The following is a 19,823-nucleotide window of genomic DNA, read 5'->3' on the forward strand; positions in this document are numbered from 1 at the left end:
ACAAAACCCTTCGACCACGCTAACACAAAAACGTCCACCTAATGACGCATATATTTGTATGAACGTAAAACATGTCCGAAGACGAGCAAAGGTGGGGCGTTTGAAGGTGCGGGAAACACAAACGGAGTTGTGATAATAAAGACAACGTAAGGAACAAATGGGGGGAAGTGCATAATGCTGTACCGGCAGTTCTTGAGAACAATCCCGTGGAAAAAAATGCACGTTATTTCCAAGGAAACCTCCTGTAAATAACGTTACTATAAGAGAACCTCAACCCAATAGCCGCTTTAACGACCAGTCTCCCAGACGGCCGCCTTGCACCGCCGAGTTGTGCTACCATTACCTTAATTTTTCTCCTTTTTATTTTCCCGTTGTCGGTTGCATGCACTGTATTATTTCGTTTTAAACACAAGGACCTAATGTGTTAGTGCCCCCATGGGGCTAAACATAGGTAACATGGTCGTTACGCTGTCAACAATTTTTACGTACCAGGATAACAAAGTATGTATTGCTCACCACAGATTATACTTAACCGCAGCCGCACAACTATCTTAGCGAGACTTTTTGCACACATAACACAATTTCCCCGCTGGTACAACGAACGGGCATGAGTGTGCATAAATACACATGACCCCTCAGAGGTGAGCCTGAAGAGCCCCGGGAATGCCCATTTTGTCAAACATCATTTCACGATTCTGACGGGCCTGTGTGGCCTTTGGTGTTTCCTTCTCCGAAGGGGGTGAGGGGAGCAGTTTTCCCGGGTTACATATGTTCTTTGGATCAAGCGCTTTCTTGAACTTCATAATTGCGTCTAACCCACCCTCACCATTGTAACGCTTCATCCATGGGACGTGCTCATAACCTATTCCATGGTGGTGAGTTAGGTTTCCTCTGTGCTGTAACATGACTTCCATCGCCCTTTTTTTTACTTGCAAAAAGATCTTGAGGTCATTTTCGTCGGCCTGCCCGCCAATAAAGGTGAAATACAAACAGCAACCAAAACGGTACTGATGTGCAGTGTGGCAGCCTATCCATGCGTTCTTACCATTCTCGGCCATCACTTCCGCAAACGATTTCTTGACTGCTCTCCAGCAGTGAATAGCGTCCGTGTAGAGGACACTCGTCTCAAATACGTCCGCCCAAAAATTGTGAGCCAGAGCGAAATCGCGAAGGTACGGAAGGTCGTATTTCTTTTCTTGCCACGTGTTACCCGGCTTGGTTCCCAAGCATGTGGCACCGAAGGCTTGGAAGACGCCAACCAATTCACTCCGCTGACAGTTCGTTTGGGCTTTGGTTCCTTCAAACCCGACAACCACAAGTGATATTTTGCTGAGGTTCCATCCCTTCACAGTTGCGATGTATTTCTTAAAGCACTTGCTGAAGAATGTACTAACCAACCCGGAGTCTGTACTTGCTGCAAAACTGAGCCGTGTGTCGTCTTCGTCGTATAACCTCATTGTGCAAGGGTGGATCCCCTTGCGTGTGCATGTATGGAAAGCAGTAAAAGCAACTTCAAATGAGGGAAAGAGCCAGCCTTCGTAACGCTTCACCTCTGGTAGGCGTTCAATCTTAACAACAGCCTCTGTAACAAGTCCAAAGGCACCCTCGGACCCAACAAACATGGCGTTCAAGTCGACACCGCAGGGTCGCGAGGTAAGGGGTGTTTCCACCACGCCAACAGGTGTCACCACCCGCATGGAGAGAATCATGTTTTCAATATCTCCATATTTATTCGACATGGCACCGCTGCCTCGCGCAGCAATCCAGCCACCAAGAGTCGAATATGCATAACTATCGGGGTCATGACCCATCATGAAACCGTAGCGGCTCAGTTGCTCATCTATATCTGGGCCAAGCACTCCCACTTCAAACACAGCGGTACCAGATTCTGTGTCTATATGAAGCATTCGCCCCATCCGTCGCATGTCAATGGAGATAACCATACGTCGCGTCTCAAAGGGATTCGGCTCCACGCCACCTGTCACATTTGTGCCACCACCGAATGGCACAACAACAACGTTGTGTTTTTGTGCCAATTCCATAATCTTTACGCAATCATCGTGGTTGTTGGGGAGAATGACCGCATCGGGTGGGCGGTCGATCATACCACGCCTCACACGCCAAAGGTCGCGATAATTTTTACCAAAGATGTGCGTCAGGCGGGCATATGCGTCGAGACGGATCTGATCTTTTGACAAAACCTGACGCAACTCATCCACGAATGGTTGTTTCACTACAGGTGGTGGGAGCCGTTTAATGGCCTCCTCTTTTGTTAGCCCGGGTGTGGGCTTAATTTTAAACTCTCCCTTCACCTTGAGGACATCGTCCTTCATGAACTTCAGAAGATGCTTCATCGGCTTTCCATTTGTGTGTATGGGGAGTTGCCTCGCCTCATCGTATTTGATACACACGCCAGTGTCCCCCCAGCCATTCCATTTGATTTCTTCAAATGCATCAGTAATCATTCTCTTATCCATTTTGTTGTTTTGATTTTAAATTGCGGTAACGGAATTAATATGTAAAAATATTGCCGAATTACAACGATGATTACTGTTATTTTTTATTATGTTATACCAGTATGTCGTACAACAATTGAGTTGCTCTAAAACTTCTATGAGTGGCTTTTTGTTCCCCTTTAGTTTTTCAACTTCTTTTCGTTAAAATTATCCTGGATTTAACTGCAAAAGAAAAAAAAAGTAATAATAATAGCAGATGCATCAAGGACATCGTATGTAAAAGAAACAACAGAGGATCAGGGATGGAATGCAAACAATATCCTTTTTGGTGTTCTGTGGACTTCTTTTCTCTTTCATTATTGTCTCTTTCCTCGTGAGGATTTCCTTCACAAGAAAAGGTTGAGACGAAAGTCATACGAAACTCGCTGCCGCCACCGGGAAAGCATTTAAAAGGCAACGGCTTCACTTTTCTTTTAGGCATCCCGATGGGTTTCCACAAACAATGAGGGACTTCATAACGCACCCAAACAGAGTCCCATGCAAAACAAATAATCAGGTAAACACACAAATAAATACATATGTATATACACGCATGTGTTTATTTCTTCCTTTTTATTTTTATATTTGCATATGGTACCTTCCCAATTGTACAAGGTGTGAAAGAAGAAGGGGACGGAAAACCTTTAAAAAAAAAACGAAGAGACGAAAACAACAGGACACCACAACACAAGTGGCAGTAGTAAGTGCATAACCACACGCTGGCAAGGGCATGTCTCCGACATCAACTAACACTACAATACAACTATAACCCACCCAGACACAACACTGAGCTAAGGATCGGTAACCATATGGAGCGCTCAATGAGAAAAAAAAAAGAGGCAACAAATAATCGTAACAATTGTGGTAACAACTAAGTAGACTGAAGAAAATTTCGCGCAGGCAAAATTTCACATAGGCATTCCTTCCCCCTTCCCCCCCCAAAAAAAAAATCAGGAACGTGGTCTACCACACATCAGCCGAATCATAGTTTTTGTCAGACCCGACCACCATTCACCGCAGTTAAAATTTGTTAAATCCGACTCACCGCTTCGCTGCCCCAAGTCTCGAATAGTCTGCCGCAGCTCGCGAATATGAGCACATGATGCCTCGGGGAAGCCACGTCTTTTCATTTCCTGCTCAACGCCACTAAGACACAAGAGTGCCATTTGGTGATTGAAATCAAAAAATGTGGCCACCCGGTGCCGCCGCTTGCAATCATGCGATCTCGTATCCTGCCGTAGTAAAGGGAAAATGATTCCATCTCGTATGGTACTTGAGCCGCTTAGCAGCATAACAACTCGGTCAATGCCCATTCCCCAACCAGCAGTTGGTGGAAGACCAACTTGCAGGGATTTCAAAAAGGTCTCGTCCAGCGGCATGGCCTCCTCGTCGCCACCTTGTCGATCTATTAATTGTTGCTGGAACCGATGACACTGTTCCTGTGGATCATTAAGTTCACTGTATGCGTTGCAGTATTCAATACCATTGATAAACAGCTCAAAACGCTCAGCCAGACCAGGCCGAGATGAGTGTTCCTTCGCGAGAGGGCTCATGAAGATGGGATGATCCATCACGAAGGTTGGCTCTACTATGTGACTTGTAATAAAGAAGTCAATGAGTTTATCAAACATCTTTGCCGCTGTGCGTACGGCTGGAAACTGAATGTCATGGCGCAGCATGATGGCGGACATGTATGCAAGTCCCTTTGGTGTGTTAAGTTCATTGGGTGGTGGGAGCTCGACACCGGATGCACTCTGAATTTCATCATAAACACTAATGCGCCGGAATGTTGCACCCAAATCAATTTCCCGTGTGATACCAGCCCGTTCACACTGGATTTGCAGTTGCGTCGTCCCGTTTGCCCGTAGCGCGAGATGGCGAAAGATGTCTTCTGTCATGGTGATAAGGTCTTCGTATGTGTGGTATGCTGCGTAGAATTCACACGTGGTAAACTCCGGGTTGTGACTGCGATCAGCATCCTCGTTACGAAATACTTTACCAATTTCATACACCCGTTCCATACCTCCGACGACGCACTGTTTCAGGTATAACTCTGGTGCAACGCGTAGGAAGAGGTCTGCATTATTTGCGTTGTGATGCGTCACAAAAGGTTTTGCATTTGCACCGGACGCTACAGCGTGAAGAATCGGTGTCTCTACCTCAACAAAGTGTCTCATATCCAAGTACTCACGGAGTGACCGCAGCACTGTGTGACGCTTTCTAATAGTGTCGATAACGGACCGATTGGTCATCATATCCACAAAGCGATATCGATACCTCACATCATTGTCTTGCAGCTGCGTAAAGCCACGTAGATCTGGGCAGACGACCTGGTCCCTACAAACATATGGCGCCAGCACCTCCACACGACTGGCAGCTAAAGACAACTCACCGCGCTGCATCCTACATGGAATACCTTCAGCTCCCACAATGTCTCCAACACGCAATGAAGCTCTCAGTTGCTTCAAGCAGTCTCGTGTGAAATGTTCCCCGACATGCACGACTAACTGCAGATCCACACCACTAGATCGTACTGTCGCAAAAAGCATCTTTCCCATATCCCGCAAACTTGTGATACGACCAGCGACTCGGGCCGTTACTGATGTTTCCCTCTCGCCTGCCGCCAGGTATTTGTAATTTTCCCTAAATTCCTCAATGGTTTCTGTGCTACGGAAGGAACTGTACGCTGCCGGGGTTTCGAGTTTTGATCTCGGCCTCTCCATGGCCTTCACATGTGCCGGTGCATCACTTATTGGTATTTTAAGTTGTGCGGGCTGCCGCCTTCGGGCCGCTGAGGCCACCTGCCGGAGCTGAAGGCCGCTCCGAAGAGGTCCCGCCGCTCCCCAACGGCGCATCGTTCAATTGGGGGATATCTGTAAGAAAAAAAACAAAAAACAAAAAACAAAAAAACAAAAAACAAAACAAAACAACGAAGACAATAATAGGAATAATGAGAGTAAATAATATACGGATGAAATGGATTGTGTGATGCGTGTTTAGTTTTCTTTTCTTTTTCTTTTTTTTTCTTACCGATTAAATAACACAAACGTGACAAAAGCGAAACAAAGGAAAAATAAAAAATAAAATAAAAAGTAAAAATAAAATAAAGTGATCCTAAGGTGTACTGTAATAACCTTGATGTGGCTATTGTAATTGCTATTTGCTTTGATGTATATGTATACATGTGTGATTGTGTGGTGATGTTAATAGTAACGGAAGGAAGGGGAGTTTACATAAAATGATAGAAAAAAAAACAAAAAGAAGACAAATAGACGAAAAGAAGAGGAAAGTAATAAAAAGTCATTCATATTTGTATCAGTGCATAGAGTTGTATGAGTAAGTTTCAAAAAAAAATAATAATAATAGATAAAATAACAGTCAAGCATGCCTTCCCTTTTCCTTTGATTTATATTTCTTTTTTTTCTTTTCTTTTCTTTTCTTTTTAAACTCGTCATATTACCCTCTATTTCCCTTATCTCCTCTACCATATGGCAGCAGAAAGAAATGAAGTGGCCTCTCTAAAAAAAAAATAAATAAATAGAGAGAGAGAGTGTGAAAAGAGGATGGAAAGACAATTGAAGAAATAAGAAAGAAAAAGAAGACGGGTTAAAGAAAAACAAACAAACAAACACAAAAACAAACACAGACAAAAAAGAATATAACATAAACATTGACGATCATGATTTCTTTTCCCTCTCATTTCACTTTTTTTTTTTTCCCCCCCTCCCCCATAACTCTCTCCCCTATTCGCTCCTTAATTCATTGCTTTATTTCATTTACAGTACCGTTCATCATCAATGTCTTCCCTTTTTTCCTTTTTCTTTTTCCTTTTCTTTTTTGCTTAATTGTTCAATGAAGGCTTTCACAAACAAATTAACCAATCAATCAACTTATCAATTAAATTACTTGTTTGTTCATTCACCAATGAAAAAACTGAACAAAGGAAGCAAAACAGTTGTACAATAAGGAAAAACAAAACAAAGCAGCAGCGGAAATATAAGAATAAAATAAATAAAATAAGATATAAGAAGATATACGCAAGTAAAATCAAAAAAAAAAGCAAAAGGAAAGGGGAAACCGTTCGCTCTTATTTCAATATTTGGAAAGGAATAGTAGACAGAGGAAAACAAAAGGAAAAAAGATATAACGAAAAAAAAAAATTTAAACAATCGACCATTTAAAAGTAGGGGGAAAAACACAACTAAGAAACGCTCAATAAAAATACGTGTAACAAAAAGAACAAAGTGACGGTGAGGCAAAAGAGGGGGAAAAAAAAAAAATTAAAAAATCCCTTTTTTTATTTCGAAGGAAGGAAGAGTTAACAAAGAAAAAAGAAGGGTGGGAAAGGCAGAATTTGATTTTAAAAGAAAAATCACGCTCAAAAATGCCTTTTCCGAAACACTTCACATCACATCACATCACTTCACTTTCCTTCCTTCTTGTTTTTTTTAAATCGTTGCAACTCTTACAGACACTTTTCACCCTTTTCTTTCATTTTATTTTTCCCTTTGGACATAGAGTTGGGAAGTGGAGGAGGAGGAGGAGGAGGATTAATTAAATACAAACAAACTGAAAATAAACACACACAGACACAGACAGAGAGAGAGAGAGAGAGAGAGAGAGAGAGTTAACAGTAACACCAACAGCAACAGCAAACCCAACATAACAGAACGCGAAGACGAATCAAAACTCCATATCCCCATTCTTCTTTCTTTTTTTTTTTCGTTTCTGTTGCTGTTACTGTTGGTTACTTGCATTTTCCGCTACTTAATTAAACAAATTAAGAACAACGAAAACACCAACAGAAAAACATCGTTTCGAACATTTGCTTCGTCCAGTACATTTTATCGCTTATTAATGTCACTTAATGATACTGATTTTAATAATCGTAACCATGATAGTGATGATAAACAAACAAAGAATTATTAATAATAATAATAATAGTTAATCGTTATACTCGTTTTGATATTTCCACTTCCCAACATTCGTTTCTTTTTTTTTTGTGTGTTTTTGCCTTTTTTCATCCCTCTCTTCTTAAATCCCTTTTTTTTTCCTTTAAATGGACCCCTTCCATTTTCTGTTTGCTTCTCGCGAGAGTCGCAAGCACTTGAATATGCAAATGCGCAAAGAAAATGTCACGGTTACACTTCAGAGCTTATCTTTAAGTCTAAATGCTACAACCCGCAAGCGGTTCCTTTCCCCCTTTTCCCTTCTTTTCTTCCTTCAACATCAGTACAATTTTCATTCGTTTACTTTCATTTTGTCTTGTTCTTTTTCCCCCCTTTTTTTTGGCTCTGTTTCTTTTTTTTGTTTTCCTTTTTTTTTTTTGGAGAGGAAGGGGAGAAAAGGGAGAAGGAGAAAAGGGGGTTGTTTTCACTACGTTGCTCGTCTTATAACCTTTGCGCGTGTATTAGTACGGAACAAAGTATTTGTAGAGGAAAAGGCCAAAAATGCCTCCCAAGAAGGGGATAAACAACGGCACCCAAAAGTAATAATTTCCCGTCGTAAACACCTCGGAACCGAAGAGAATAGCGGAGAAAACTCTTGGACCAAAATCACGAGCCGGATTAATCGCATAACCGGATGCATAACCAATGTTGTTTCCAATAGCAAACACAAGAGCACCAACTGCCAGCGGTTCATGTCCTTTGGCAGGTGAGTTATTGGGATCAAATATGCCACCGACGCAAAAGAGAAGAATTGCTGTGCAGATAAACTCGGAAAAGATGCAGTAAAAGAGACGATTCCCTTCGCGTGGGTACGTGCTGAACATACCGGCAAAACCCTTATCACCAAAACCAACCAACCCACCGCTGTGTTGCTTCAGAAGATCAGCATAAACACCATAAGCACATGCCGCACCAACAAAAGCACCGAGCATTTGTGCTGCGATGTAACCGGGTACCCGCCTCCATGGGAAACAACCAAAAACGGCATTGGCGAGGGTAACCGCCGGGTTAAGATGACCACAAGATATTCCCAATGAAATATAAAGACCCATCGTAACAGCAATTCCCCAACCAAACGCGATGCTGAGAAATCCCAAATCCTTATCCAAAATTGTTGTGGCCACTACACCATTACCCATGAAAAGTAGGACAAAGGTTCCAAGAAACTCACCCATATAGTTGCGGTAATCCAAACGCAGTTGTCGTGGAGCCCAGTAGTTGACATCAACGGCATCATGTGCTTCATTGTCCGCATTATCACCCACCAACTCGTTTTCATTCTTTTCCTGTGGATTGGCACTCCGGTTGGGAATGGGTTCATTATTTTCTTCAAAAGGAACCTCACAGGCACCTCCGTTTCGGGCCTTCAAGCCACGCACATCGGCCTCTGATGGATATTGATGCACGTTAATTTTTTCGTCAGACATGGTAATAGTTATAGTAGTAATAATAATAATAATAATAGTAATAGTAATAATACGCCAGCAGCACCAGGGGGAAGTAACAAAAAAAGAAAAAAACAAAAGTGTTTACCGGTCTATTTTTGATTGTGGTGGGCCCCTTTCCTTTTTTTTTTCTTTATATATATATATATATATATATATTGTTCTCCCGCTTGTGTGGTTTTTTTTTGATAGAACGAACGAAAAACAACAACAACAACAAAGAAGATGCCTGCTTTATTCTGTGATATATCTGAATAATTTTCTTTCTTCCTTTTTTTCGAGTTGACCAATTAAATGTATGTATTTATTTACCGTACCATAAGCAATGGTAATAAGTTGTTGGAGCACGGAGAAAAAAGAAAGCAAAGCAGAATAAAATAAAAATAAAAGGGGAAAAGAGGGAATACATGCAAATAGTATAAACACAGCCACATATATTTATATATACATATTAAGTCAGATGGAGAGATGCAGAAATAAAAATAAAGGCGACATCGTTTGATGGGGTTAAGTGGAAGAACGTCTCCACTCCCCACGGAAATGAGTTCGTTTACCTTCCAGCTACTGCGCACAGGTGCAAGATACCTCTTTTTTTTTTCACTGATTTTTTTAAAAAATTAATATCGAGGAAAAAATACGCATATATATATATATTTCAATATATTTCAATTTATATTCATATAAATAGGTAAAAAAAAAAAGAAAGGTTAATAAGGAATAATTTCCCTTTTGTTTTGTTTTCGTTATTCTTGCTGTCGGAAAATAAAAAGAAGATGGGACACGATTATGCTACGCGACAAAAAAAAAAAATTCAGATGCTGAGCGATAGAAAAGTATCAAGCGGGGGAAAAAAAAACCGTATAAAAAAACACGCACACAAAAAGGCAAGTACTAATATTCGCCTTCCCAGAAGCACGCGTACACCCGTTCGGTTATGTCTCCACTTTTCTCTATTACTTGCCTTTAAAAAATACACAGTTCAGCGCAAGTGTCATGGAGTGGTGAAGTAAAGCTATTTTATTTTTTATCGATTAGTCTATCGTTCTTTCTTTGTTTTTTTTTCACTGTTTTTCTGCGAATTAAAAGTTATACCATATCTTTGGCGCAATCTTTCTGCTTTCACTCCCCGTATATATATATATATATATATATATTTATATCTTTCCCTTAAAAAAAAAAAAAAGGAAAATTATCTCCCTCTCTTTTTTTTTCTTTTTGGAAATTACTATATTTCGTTCTAACATCCATTGATTCCCTTATACTCTTTTTTTTTTCTTTTACGAAATAAACGTGCAGCTCTCGCGTATACGTGTGTCGTGTTAACCCCTTCCCTTCAAGCGCCATAATAAGATTATGGCGCCCCCCCGCCAAACTGTTGCGATTACCTTAAAAAAGGAAACCAGAACACCACGTGTCGTAAATACTGTCTGCAATGGGACGGTTCTGTTCGATACGTCCCTCACGAAGGCACTTTTCAATACACTCGCGTGTCATGGAACCTGGGGACACAAGTAGCCTCCCATCAGGCCTTTTCGCACCTTCAGCTCCTTTTCTGAGAATATCTGCAAGTTCCTCTTCGGTGTATAATGTGGGGAATTGAGAAGAAATGAGGCTTCTCACCTTATCCTCGTCCACTTCAGGATGAAATTGCATTCCCAGAGCAAACTGATCCCCAACCTGAAAGGCTTGATTGGCACAATATGCCCCGGTTACAATTCGGCGAGCACCTTGTGGGATGGTGAAGGAATCCGTGTGAATATGAAACGCATCGAAGCGTTTCCGTCCACCGAACCAATCCTTCGCATCCTCCGCCTCCTCCACCACCATTTCATACCAACCAACTTCAATATTTTCTGAAAGCACAATGCGGCCGCCCAGCGCACTTGAAAGCAACTGGCCCCCGAGACAATGCCCAATGATGGGAATCCTCTTCTCCAAGCACGACCGCATGAGGGAGCGAATCGATTCAAAGTAGGATAATTCATCATTAACACTCATCGAGCCGCCAAAGCTCGCCACGGCACGGATGCGGCAATCCTCCGCAACATTGGAAGATACGGGTGCTAAAGAGGTTGAGGTTGTTACTAATGATTCAGATTCAGTGCTGGGAGCTGCTGTGGAATTAACCAGACACGGTACATAATGATGGGGCTTGTTTGCCACCGGTAGGCACCGAATCGTCTCACCAGCAGCTTTGGGCACAAGCGAAGCAACCCGTTCTTCCCAGCAACGAAACATGACAAAATCCATTCCTCTAGTGACGAGGTACTTTATCATATATGCGCCGGTGTCTTGTTCTTCGTGGAGAAGCATCACAATCACGGGCCGCATTTTCCTTTTTGTTCTTTTTTGGTTAAGTATTTTTTTTTTAAATTAATTTTACCTATGCTACCGCCTTTCTGTCTTTTCCTGCCCTTTGGTTTCCTTACAGCGCGCAAGGCCTGAAACATCGCATATACAGTTGGTTCCATGAAAAGCGGAAGAAAATCACGTATGTTTGAGATAGTGCAACATATTCATTAGTGTTTCTTACGTTCCACCAAAAAGAAAACAACAACAACAACAATAGTAACCACAGGTAGCACAATGTAACAAAATATAAAAATGGTATAACAGCAATACAGAACTCGTCACAATTCCATGAAAATTGGATAATGTGGTGGCATGGAATGCATCGGTATGTGTGAGTGAAGAGAATCAATCAGAGGGTGAGATAGAATCACCTTGTAGCTGCCTTCACATTATTCCTTCGTGAAGGCGCCAATAAAAATTCAGTAGTTTTTCTTTTTTCTTTTTTCTTTTCCCCCTCTCAAAAAACCTTCCATATGGGTCTATCCTCTTCTCTTCAGTTCACGCGCACATGATCGCTAGTCACTTCTTCCTTTTTCATCCCTCATATATCCATATCTTCTCTCAGTCAGTCCTTTTCACACAACCTTTTTTTCTTTTCTTTTTCTTTCATTCGCTCCTCTCCAGCACTTACGCCTCTCCTTCCCCTCCTTTCGTCCAGTTTACCTTCCAGCCATCAATTTCTCCTTTTTTTCCCCCCCTTTTCCCTTCCAATTATCTCGCACGTTTCTCCTTTGGTTTTCCTTTCATATCAACAACCAACCATGCCAGCCCGCACCTCATCATCATCATCTCATATCCGCTCCTCCTCTCTCCCTCCAAAACAAAAGGAAGAAGCAGAAGAAAAAAAAAAAAGGAAGTTAATAAACGGTTCATTTGGCGGTTTGGAAGGTAAGCAATAACAAAACGTTAATAGCGACGGCGGCAGTAATAACACAATAGCAACAAGTGGAAGCAGACACGGCGTGACTAACGTGTAAATATGGCGAAACGATCACCACCTAAAAGCTGTAGTTAAGGAAGTAAAACTTGAACGACAATGTAATAAGGAGATGAAGCACAGCAACCAGCCCCGACAACCCAAGATGCCACTGTGCGGGTAGCATTGCTTTCCACAGCTTTCCGAAATTCGTGAGCAGGTACGCAGTTGAAAGACCACCGCCCATCAGTACAAGAAACCACTGAACAAATGATATAGGAATAGCACATAGGATTGTAATAGGAATAAAAACAAACATGCTGTAACCGTAGAGACATAGTGTGTCTGTTAGTGACAAGGGTAGACTTTTAAACCTCATCACACCCCACAGAATACAGCTGAAGCCAAAGCAGTAGAGGTAAATAACAAGACTCGCTATGGATGCCATAGTGAAATCATATGTCCACTTCTTGTCATGGTTGGGATTCCTACCATATTCAATGCGGCTCATGATGTTGCTCACAATACCGAGTAACATCCACAATGTGGTACAAATCCAAAATGGACCGTAGAGGTCAGGTTTAACGGCGTTTGCGGTATCCTGACCGTCGGTCGCCACATCAGCAAGTGATCCGGTACCTGCTACCCATGTGTGATTCTTCATATAATCGGGTGTCATGGTGGGGATAAGTGAATCCCTCATGCGGTTGAGCACAACTTCAGTGGTTACATCAAAAAACTGCTGATAGAATTCGATGGTCCAAATCTTCATCGACGGTTGTGCAAAGATTTCGCCCCCTTGTTGCTGTTGAAGGGGAGGAGGTGGTGATTGGCTTCCGTAAGTTCCACCAGGCACACCGGCAGGAGGAACCATTCCTGTGGGTGACGGAGACATCTGAGGTCCTGATGGTTGTCCTCCATATGTGCCAGTGACACCCGCAAACGGTTGATTTGGTTGAGCGTATGGCTGAGGTGACGGTTGAGCCATTGGAGCGTACGGTTGAGCCGGCTGCCCATATGACGCAGTTGTTGGTTGAGCCATTGCAGGTTGGAAAGGCGTTGCAGCTGTTGGAGGTGCGGCAACCGGTGCAGGGGAGCCGCCAAACTCCTTGAAGGGGTCAAACGGTTCATCACTTCTACTGGCTGCCATGGAACAGTGTCTCTTTTTCTCCTTACCTAATCACTCGTTACTTTCTTTCCCCTCCTTGCCTTGTCTAATAATAAGGTTCCCTTTTGGTGGTGGAGCTCGGGTGCAGTACTCCTTTTTTTTTTTTCTTCTCTCTTTTTATCCTTTTAGGTCCGTAGTGGTGAAATGGCCGTGTCTTATAGATTTGGAGGTAGTGGCGGCACTTTTCCTTCGGTTCTTTACATGAACAGAAGAAGGATTGACATCAAGGGGAGAGCAGTAGGAAGGTAAGATGTACATGGGAAGGGAGAAAAATCAGAAATAAAGAAACCAACCTCTGAATACAACTGCTGTTGACGAAGTTGCAACCCTCTACACGTTGACGCTGCTATTCGTTACGTCCAGCTACCTCTCTTTTTTTTTTTTTGAAAAAAAAGTAAAAAAAAATAAAAACACAGACTCACACATGAGACCCAATATTTGTTTGCGGGAACGTAGCTATAGCTCTCCCACTGAGGCAAGTTTCTTTACGCTTCATCGTGGCTGAAGCTTACAAAATATCCGCTTTAATACATATCTGTTTCTGTATTATATATATATGAATGGTGTATTACGTTAAGTGATTGGTAGAAATATAATTAAATACAAGCACGTATTAATTCATTCTTTTTTCTTTCGTTTTGAAGAGGCCCAATTGTGGATGACCTTACTTTCGCTTTCGCTTCCGTTCGCTGGTTCCTTTTTTTTATACGTTACTTTTACGATTAACTTCGAGCTACGGTCTCGTTTCGTGACATACCGCCTTTTATTACCGACTTCAGTTATATGTTTTAATCCTCTCCACCTTCATAATCAAAAGACTCTACGCTCTCACTTATTTTTCCTCTAGCAACCTCACCTTTCACTTCTTTGATTTTTTATTTTTGTCTCCCATTCCGCCACGCAGTCGGTTTAGCAGTTTAATCCTTAGTTGTTTCATTCTCTATTCCCGTCCACATAAACACACCTCAGTACACATTGATATATATATGTAAATATATACATATAATCGCTCTTCCTCACATTCATTTACTTCACACTCACGTACCTGAGTCAAAGCGAGACTGGCCGAATGAAAAAGATGAGAAGATAAATAGCCGTGAGAGTGTGAAGAGGAGGCAATGCAGTAGTGAAGACCACCATCCACGTTAATAATGATAATAACAATAATAATACTGTTGCTGTTGATGGAAGACAAATTAAGCACTTCGGTAAGTGAGAAATGAAAAAAGGGGAAAAGGGCGGGGAAATCATGTTGACAGGTAGAGCGGGCTTATGCGCTGTGATGGAAGGAAAGTAAGGCACAAAATGGTTCGCAGTAACATGAGGCTATTCGCCGCCTGAATCAGCGCGCTGCGACCCGCCTCCTTTTAAGCAGCACGGAGCCAAGGTAGGTTAACGCAACAACACTGAAGACGCTGGCAGCAGCAACGCAGAACCGCCGCGTGCGCATGTCCCTAATCTCCCGGTCGCTTCTCTTTGTTTTAAGTGCCGCATCCAATTCAATTTCCGTTGAAAGGCGGACGTCAGGGTTGTTGTACCACTCAATCAGTCCGATACCACACGTTGGGGAAAGCACTGCGTGTACCAGCGCCTGCATATCCTCATCAGAAAGATTGGAGGAGCACAAATCCAACGAGTAGAGATGGCGCATGTGCTCCACGTAATGAATAAATGCGCACCTTCCCTCGGGCCCGACGTTAGCATTGCATCCAAGGTCTAAGTGTGAGAGGCGAGTGTTGCTAGTGCGAGACAACGCCTCCCCGATGGCGCTGAAACCCGTGTCGCCAATGACGTTGACGGATAGAAAAACACTCTCTAGCCTCGAGTAGGGAGAGAGAAAAAGATAATCGGCGATATCAATGGCTCCCTGATCTCCGATGCGGTTGTCACTAATGTCGAGCGAGCGCAGCGTCGGATGAGCTCCGAGTGCTCGGGCGAGGAGTGAGGCTCCCGCATCACCAAGCATATTGAAAGCAAGGGACAAATTAGTGATGCACTTGCTGCTGAGGAGTCCATCACAGAGAGTTGGCACTCCACGCGGGGTTATGTGAGAGTTCACCAGTAAAAGTGTTTCGATACAACCTTGGTCAAGTAAATATGCGACATCCACCAGGGATTCATCGAGGATACTGTTTTCGCTTATATCAAGGTAACGCAGTTTGGGACAATGCCGAATGAGGGCCTTGCAGAGGCACTGCGCGCCAGGGGGGCCTATTCGATTGTTCTTGACGTCAAGTTCCTCCAGTTTCTTCATGCGAACGATATGTTCCCTCACCATATCCACAAAGACATCGGGAGGTATATTGTTGCCGGAAACGTTGAACGTTCGGACGATTTCATGATTCGGCACAACCGTATCAAGTGAATGGGCTTCAAGGTCACCATATGAAAGATCAATGTCCATAGTGTACTTCACAGTGAGGAAGAGCAGAATTCAAGGGGGGGAGAAGGCCCAAAACAAAGTTAACAAGCATCTACTACGGTGAAAAATAGTAAGCAGCCCAAACCGTCATAATAATCGAAATTTCCTCGGTGAATAATAATAATTTCAACGGCAACAAACCATGCATACGCATTTACGGGATGATTGTGAACGAAAAGGAATCAGCGAATTGTAGGAGGTCCACAGACAAACCGTGCCAAGCATGCGTACTACACTCCTACGAGCAGATCCCTTTTGTCTCTTTAAAAAAAATAAAAAATAAACAAGCAACGGCGCCGCAGTGCGGAAGAACCAACAGAGAACAGTGGAGAGATGCAACAACAAACGGGGAATAATGGAGCTTGCAAACACTTGACAAAAGCGAATGCTCTCCTGTAGCTGCAACCTTGCACAGTTAAACAGTTCGCAATGCATGTACAGGGAGTTCGAGCGGTAGAGGCGTCAACATTGACCAAAGTTGGTAAATAAATGAGAAGAAATAACAAATGACGACAAAGATTCTTTGCATTAGACGGCGGCTTTCAGATTTCGTAATAAACGTGACGGACCAATGAGCTCCAACAGCCTTGGCCAAGTAGGCCCAACGAACGGCAGTCTATACATGGCGAGGAATAATTAAGCAGCCAAATGAAAGCAACACGAAACAGCAGTTAATGCGCTACTTGCCGATTGCACGTATCATCACACTAACGAGTTTGGCACGCCCACCCATTCGCAAGCCGCTCTCTCCCGTTCTTTCCTCAAATGTTTCATTCCTTCCTGATAATGTTTCTCCCTTTTAATTCCGCCACAGTTCACACGGCTTGCTTTATTTTCTCTGTTTCGATGGCGGCGGCTCGCGCACTGCACCACTCAAGACAACGGTTACCGATGCGCTCCAGACCCCTACGAAGTACTTTACAAAGGGTTACGTTACGTGTGTTGGTGACGATATCGTCGGTGACTTCCTCCGCTAGTGCTTCGGAGCCGACGCTTCCTTCACAGCCCTCTGCATGGTCAACATCACCATCTGGATCTGTGGGAAGTTCAATTATGCAACGGACTGTTTCAGCAATTACCGCAATGATTTCCAGTTCGGTGCAGTGGCTAACTCTGGTGAAGGGACCATGGCGCTCCAAACTCGCAAATTCCTCGGCCTGTGCCAGGTGTATACGCATCAATGCAATCAGGGCAGGTGGCGGTATACCACTGTAACCTATCCAACAAGAACCCGCGAGATGAAGCGAGTACTTTTGAACTAAACTGGCCCTACGCTTATCCCACTCCTTATCAATATCCAGGGTGTGAGAAGCATCAGTAGCTATAGCTGAAGTGCGAGCACATTCTCCGCCATCAGCCTCGTGAACATCAAAGGGAAACGGTAATTTGTCGTGTTCGTTATCATCGAGAACAAACCCATAATGTTGCAGCAGCTCCCAATTCTGCAAAGGGCCATAGCTCATTCCAAGTTCTCGCCCCACATCTTCTCTCGCTAAACCTGCACCAACTTGCATAACAAAATCCCCTCCACATGGTTCCACCCTCCGTATTAGCACGTCAGGATGATTACTGTGGTTAATCATATCTGCACAGGGCACTAGGGCCAGAACGACGCGCCCGTCGACGTTAAGGTTAAAAGCACGTGAGTCGAAAACCGCTCGAGCCCACATGATGTTTTCAATGGTGAAGTGTCCCATGAATTCCTCTCTTTCAATTCCTGAGCAGCCCTCAAGTGCGTCGTAAATTAGTGGTAGAACGCTTGTAACTTCCGTGTGAAATTGCCGTAGTCTCTCTTGTTTCGCAAGTACATCATCCAACACATCCAAACCATAAAGACCAGATAAGTCGTTCCAGCTCCAATAAGACGGAACCGTTGGAAAATCAGTTGGGCACGAAAGAAGCAGATCCTTCCAGTGTGAAGTGCGCGCCACGAAGCGCTCGTAGATGAGAGCTAGCACTAGAAGTTGTTCCTCTCCTCCAATTATATCGCTAAGTTCAGGCGAGTCGTGAATGACACGACCCAAGTCACAAAAAACTTTCACAGAATCAACAAAAAACATACGTTTACGCGATACGCGTAGGAGTTCACCAAAAGGTTCAAGTGTTCCGTTACAAACAATTAGACCTTCTTTTCCCTCAGTCGCTGGTACGATAAGATATGGGCAATCTTCACTGTCACGACACTGCTTTTTTGCCTCCGCACGTGGGTGTGCTTGCGTCGGTGGCGGCTTCACTACAGCAGTTAGGTGCTTGTGAAGTTCAACCCTCAAGGTTGTGGCAGCGGGCTCATCAACACTGTCCTCCAGCCGAACCCGCAGCAACTTGACAGCAAGTTGTTCGTTCCACATGTCAACCGGTTTCTGAAAAGAGTCAGTGAATGACTCAGATATGTGCTCCCATACCACACGCCTGTCAGCAACAATGATGCGACACATCCAAAGAAGACGAAGAAATGGGCTTAGTTCACTTTTCTCAATAACCTCCAGCTTAAGGTAGAAGCGTTTTACAGGGGCGCACTCGCTTGTGTCAAGCTCGCGCCAGAACCACTGCCTAAGTTCCTCTGGCATGGCTCTTTATTTTCTTTAAAACACTATGAGTAGGCATTTGAAGAACAAATAAATGACAATAAAGAAGAACGAAAAAGCGGAGGTTAAGGGGACCAAAACGCAAAAGCGAAGTATACCGGGACTTTTTTTTACAAAAAGCGAGAAGGGCAGTAAAAGACGGACCGACAGAACCCCACTCACAGACTTGCCATGCCCGCTGTGGGGATAAAGGGAACGGAAAAGGAGCGTCAAATAAAAAGTCCCTTGGAACCGTGTTCACCAGGTGAAACAAAAGCAGGAGGAACACACGTACACACAAACGTTCTCGCCGTTAGTCTTATTCCCTTGGACCCCCCAAAGTACAACGATTATGTAATTTCGTTTTAGCACTACCCCCTCCCCTGCTTGCAGGTCCCTCAATTCGTATATTAAAATAATATAAAAGAAGGAAAATGTCCATGTGCGTGTGCGTGTGCGTTTGTTGAAAACGACAAACAGTTACCGATCTGAGGATGATTGGGGAGATTGTCATGGCTTGGTCTCCTTAATCTTGCAGTTGGCCATGCGCTCTAACACGCCAATGATAGCAGAGTTGTCCAAATCACCTTCGCCGTGTTGCAACATCGACTGGTACAACTGTGTATTCACAGCTGTGCTTGGCATGGGCACACCAAATTCCCTCGCGGAATCCATTACGATGTTAAGGTCTTTGGTTTGGAGCGCTGCCTTAAAGCCAGGTTCTCTGTTACCAACGAATAGACGTTGCGGTTTTACGTCCAGCGCCCAGCACTGCGCGGATCCACCTCTCACTGCATCGATGACCTTCTGACCGTCCACTCCGCATTTCTCAGCGAAGACTAACATTTCCCCCATTGCCACCATCTGCGCTGCGATCATGATTTGGTTTGCTGCCTTGCACACTTGTCCAGCACCTGAGACTCCAATATGTGTGATGGTCTTCCCCATCGCTTGAAGCACTGGCCTAACTTTCTCAAGCACCTCGGGATCACCACCCACCATAATTGTCAACGTACCGTTGCGGGCACCGATGTCTCCACCTGAAACGGGAGCGTCAAGGCATGGTACTTGTTTCTCTTTCCACAAACGTTCCGCAATTTCCCGAGCGGTGCTTGGCTTGATGGTGCTGTTATCAACAAAAATGGTGCCCGGACGAACGCCGCTGTAGACGCCGTTTTTTCCGAAGACAACTTCATACACATCTGACGAATCAGACAAGTTGGTGAAGACGACATCGACGGCCGCAGCCAATTCGGCAGGGGAGGCCGCCTCTTTGGCGCCACTTGCCACCAACTCAGCCGCTTTCGATCTGGTGCGGTTAAACACAACAAGTGGGAAACCGGCTTTAAGAATGTTCGCCGCCATGGGTTTCCCCATTAGCCCGAGCCCTATGTAGCCAACTCGCAGCGACATGACTTTATCCCTCACCGTATATGCGTAAGTATATGAAACTTTAAGAATGTACTTGCAGTCTGTTAAAAGTATTAGAAAGTTGTGAAACAAGACCCACGG

At 43.8% G+C, this 19,823-nt stretch overlaps 10 protein-coding genes across 10 annotated transcripts; 1 reads left to right on the top strand and 9 right to left on the bottom strand.

Moving 5' to 3' along the window:
* Positions 1-635: 635 nt before the first annotated feature.
* TbgDal_VI1150 (alkyl-DHAP synthase) lies at positions 636-2,477 on the bottom strand (the record flags this gene model as incomplete). The annotated part of the gene is made up of 1 exon (XM_011775620.1): positions 636-2,477. The coding sequence occupies one exon, from the start codon at positions 2,475-2,477 to the stop codon at positions 636-638; it is 1,842 nt and encodes a 613-aa protein (XP_011773922.1).
* Positions 2,478-3,445: 968 nt separating this feature from the next.
* TbgDal_VI1160 (lysyl-tRNA synthetase, putative) lies at positions 3,446-5,350 on the bottom strand (the record flags this gene model as incomplete). The annotated part of the gene is made up of 1 exon (XM_011775621.1): positions 3,446-5,350. The coding sequence occupies one exon, from the start codon at positions 5,348-5,350 to the stop codon at positions 3,446-3,448; it is 1,905 nt and encodes a 634-aa protein (XP_011773923.1).
* A 2,555-nt stretch (positions 5,351-7,905) lies between these two features.
* On the bottom strand, positions 7,906-8,871 carry TbgDal_VI1170 (aquaporin 3, putative; the record flags this gene model as incomplete). The annotated part of the gene is made up of 1 exon (XM_011775622.1): positions 7,906-8,871. The coding sequence occupies one exon, from the start codon at positions 8,869-8,871 to the stop codon at positions 7,906-7,908; it is 966 nt and encodes a 321-aa protein (XP_011773924.1).
* A 1,404-nt stretch (positions 8,872-10,275) lies between these two features.
* Positions 10,276-11,220, bottom strand: TbgDal_VI1180 (hypothetical protein, conserved; the record flags this gene model as incomplete). The annotated part of the gene is made up of 1 exon (XM_011775623.1): positions 10,276-11,220. One exon carries the CDS (start codon positions 11,218-11,220, stop codon positions 10,276-10,278), a length of 945 nt encoding a protein of 314 aa, XP_011773925.1.
* A 529-nt stretch (positions 11,221-11,749) lies between these two features.
* TbgDal_VI1190 (hypothetical protein, unlikely) lies at positions 11,750-12,133 on the top strand (the record flags this gene model as incomplete). Its single annotated transcript, XM_011775624.1, has 1 exon — positions 11,750-12,133. The coding sequence occupies one exon, from the start codon at positions 11,750-11,752 to the stop codon at positions 12,131-12,133; it is 384 nt and encodes a 127-aa protein (XP_011773926.1).
* A 106-nt stretch (positions 12,134-12,239) lies between these two features.
* Positions 12,240-13,307, bottom strand: TbgDal_VI1200 (hypothetical protein, conserved; the record flags this gene model as incomplete). The annotated part of the gene is made up of 1 exon (XM_011775625.1): positions 12,240-13,307. One exon carries the CDS (start codon positions 13,305-13,307, stop codon positions 12,240-12,242), a length of 1,068 nt encoding a protein of 355 aa, XP_011773927.1.
* A 1,360-nt stretch (positions 13,308-14,667) lies between these two features.
* TbgDal_VI1210 (hypothetical protein, conserved) lies at positions 14,668-15,729 on the bottom strand (the record flags this gene model as incomplete). The annotated part of the gene is made up of 1 exon (XM_011775626.1): positions 14,668-15,729. One exon carries the CDS (start codon positions 15,727-15,729, stop codon positions 14,668-14,670), a length of 1,062 nt encoding a protein of 353 aa, XP_011773928.1.
* Positions 15,730-15,873: 144 nt separating this feature from the next.
* Positions 15,874-16,182, bottom strand: TbgDal_VI1220 (hypothetical protein, unlikely; the record flags this gene model as incomplete). The annotated part of the gene is made up of 1 exon (XM_011775627.1): positions 15,874-16,182. One exon carries the CDS (start codon positions 16,180-16,182, stop codon positions 15,874-15,876), a length of 309 nt encoding a protein of 102 aa, XP_011773929.1.
* A 380-nt stretch (positions 16,183-16,562) lies between these two features.
* Positions 16,563-18,314, bottom strand: TbgDal_VI1230 (hypothetical protein, conserved; the record flags this gene model as incomplete). Its single annotated transcript, XM_011775628.1, has 1 exon — positions 16,563-18,314. The coding sequence occupies one exon, from the start codon at positions 18,312-18,314 to the stop codon at positions 16,563-16,565; it is 1,752 nt and encodes a 583-aa protein (XP_011773930.1).
* A 507-nt stretch (positions 18,315-18,821) lies between these two features.
* TbgDal_VI1240 (2-hydroxy-3-oxopropionate reductase, putative) lies at positions 18,822-19,724 on the bottom strand (the record flags this gene model as incomplete). The annotated part of the gene is made up of 1 exon (XM_011775629.1): positions 18,822-19,724. One exon carries the CDS (start codon positions 19,722-19,724, stop codon positions 18,822-18,824), a length of 903 nt encoding a protein of 300 aa, XP_011773931.1.
* Positions 19,725-19,823: the final 99 nt, after the last annotated feature.

Source organism: Trypanosoma brucei, chromosome 6 (assembly GCF_000210295.1).
Source record: "Trypanosoma brucei gambiense DAL972 chromosome 6, complete sequence".
NCBI classification, from domain to species: Eukaryota; Euglenozoa; class Kinetoplastea; order Trypanosomatida; family Trypanosomatidae; genus Trypanosoma; species Trypanosoma brucei.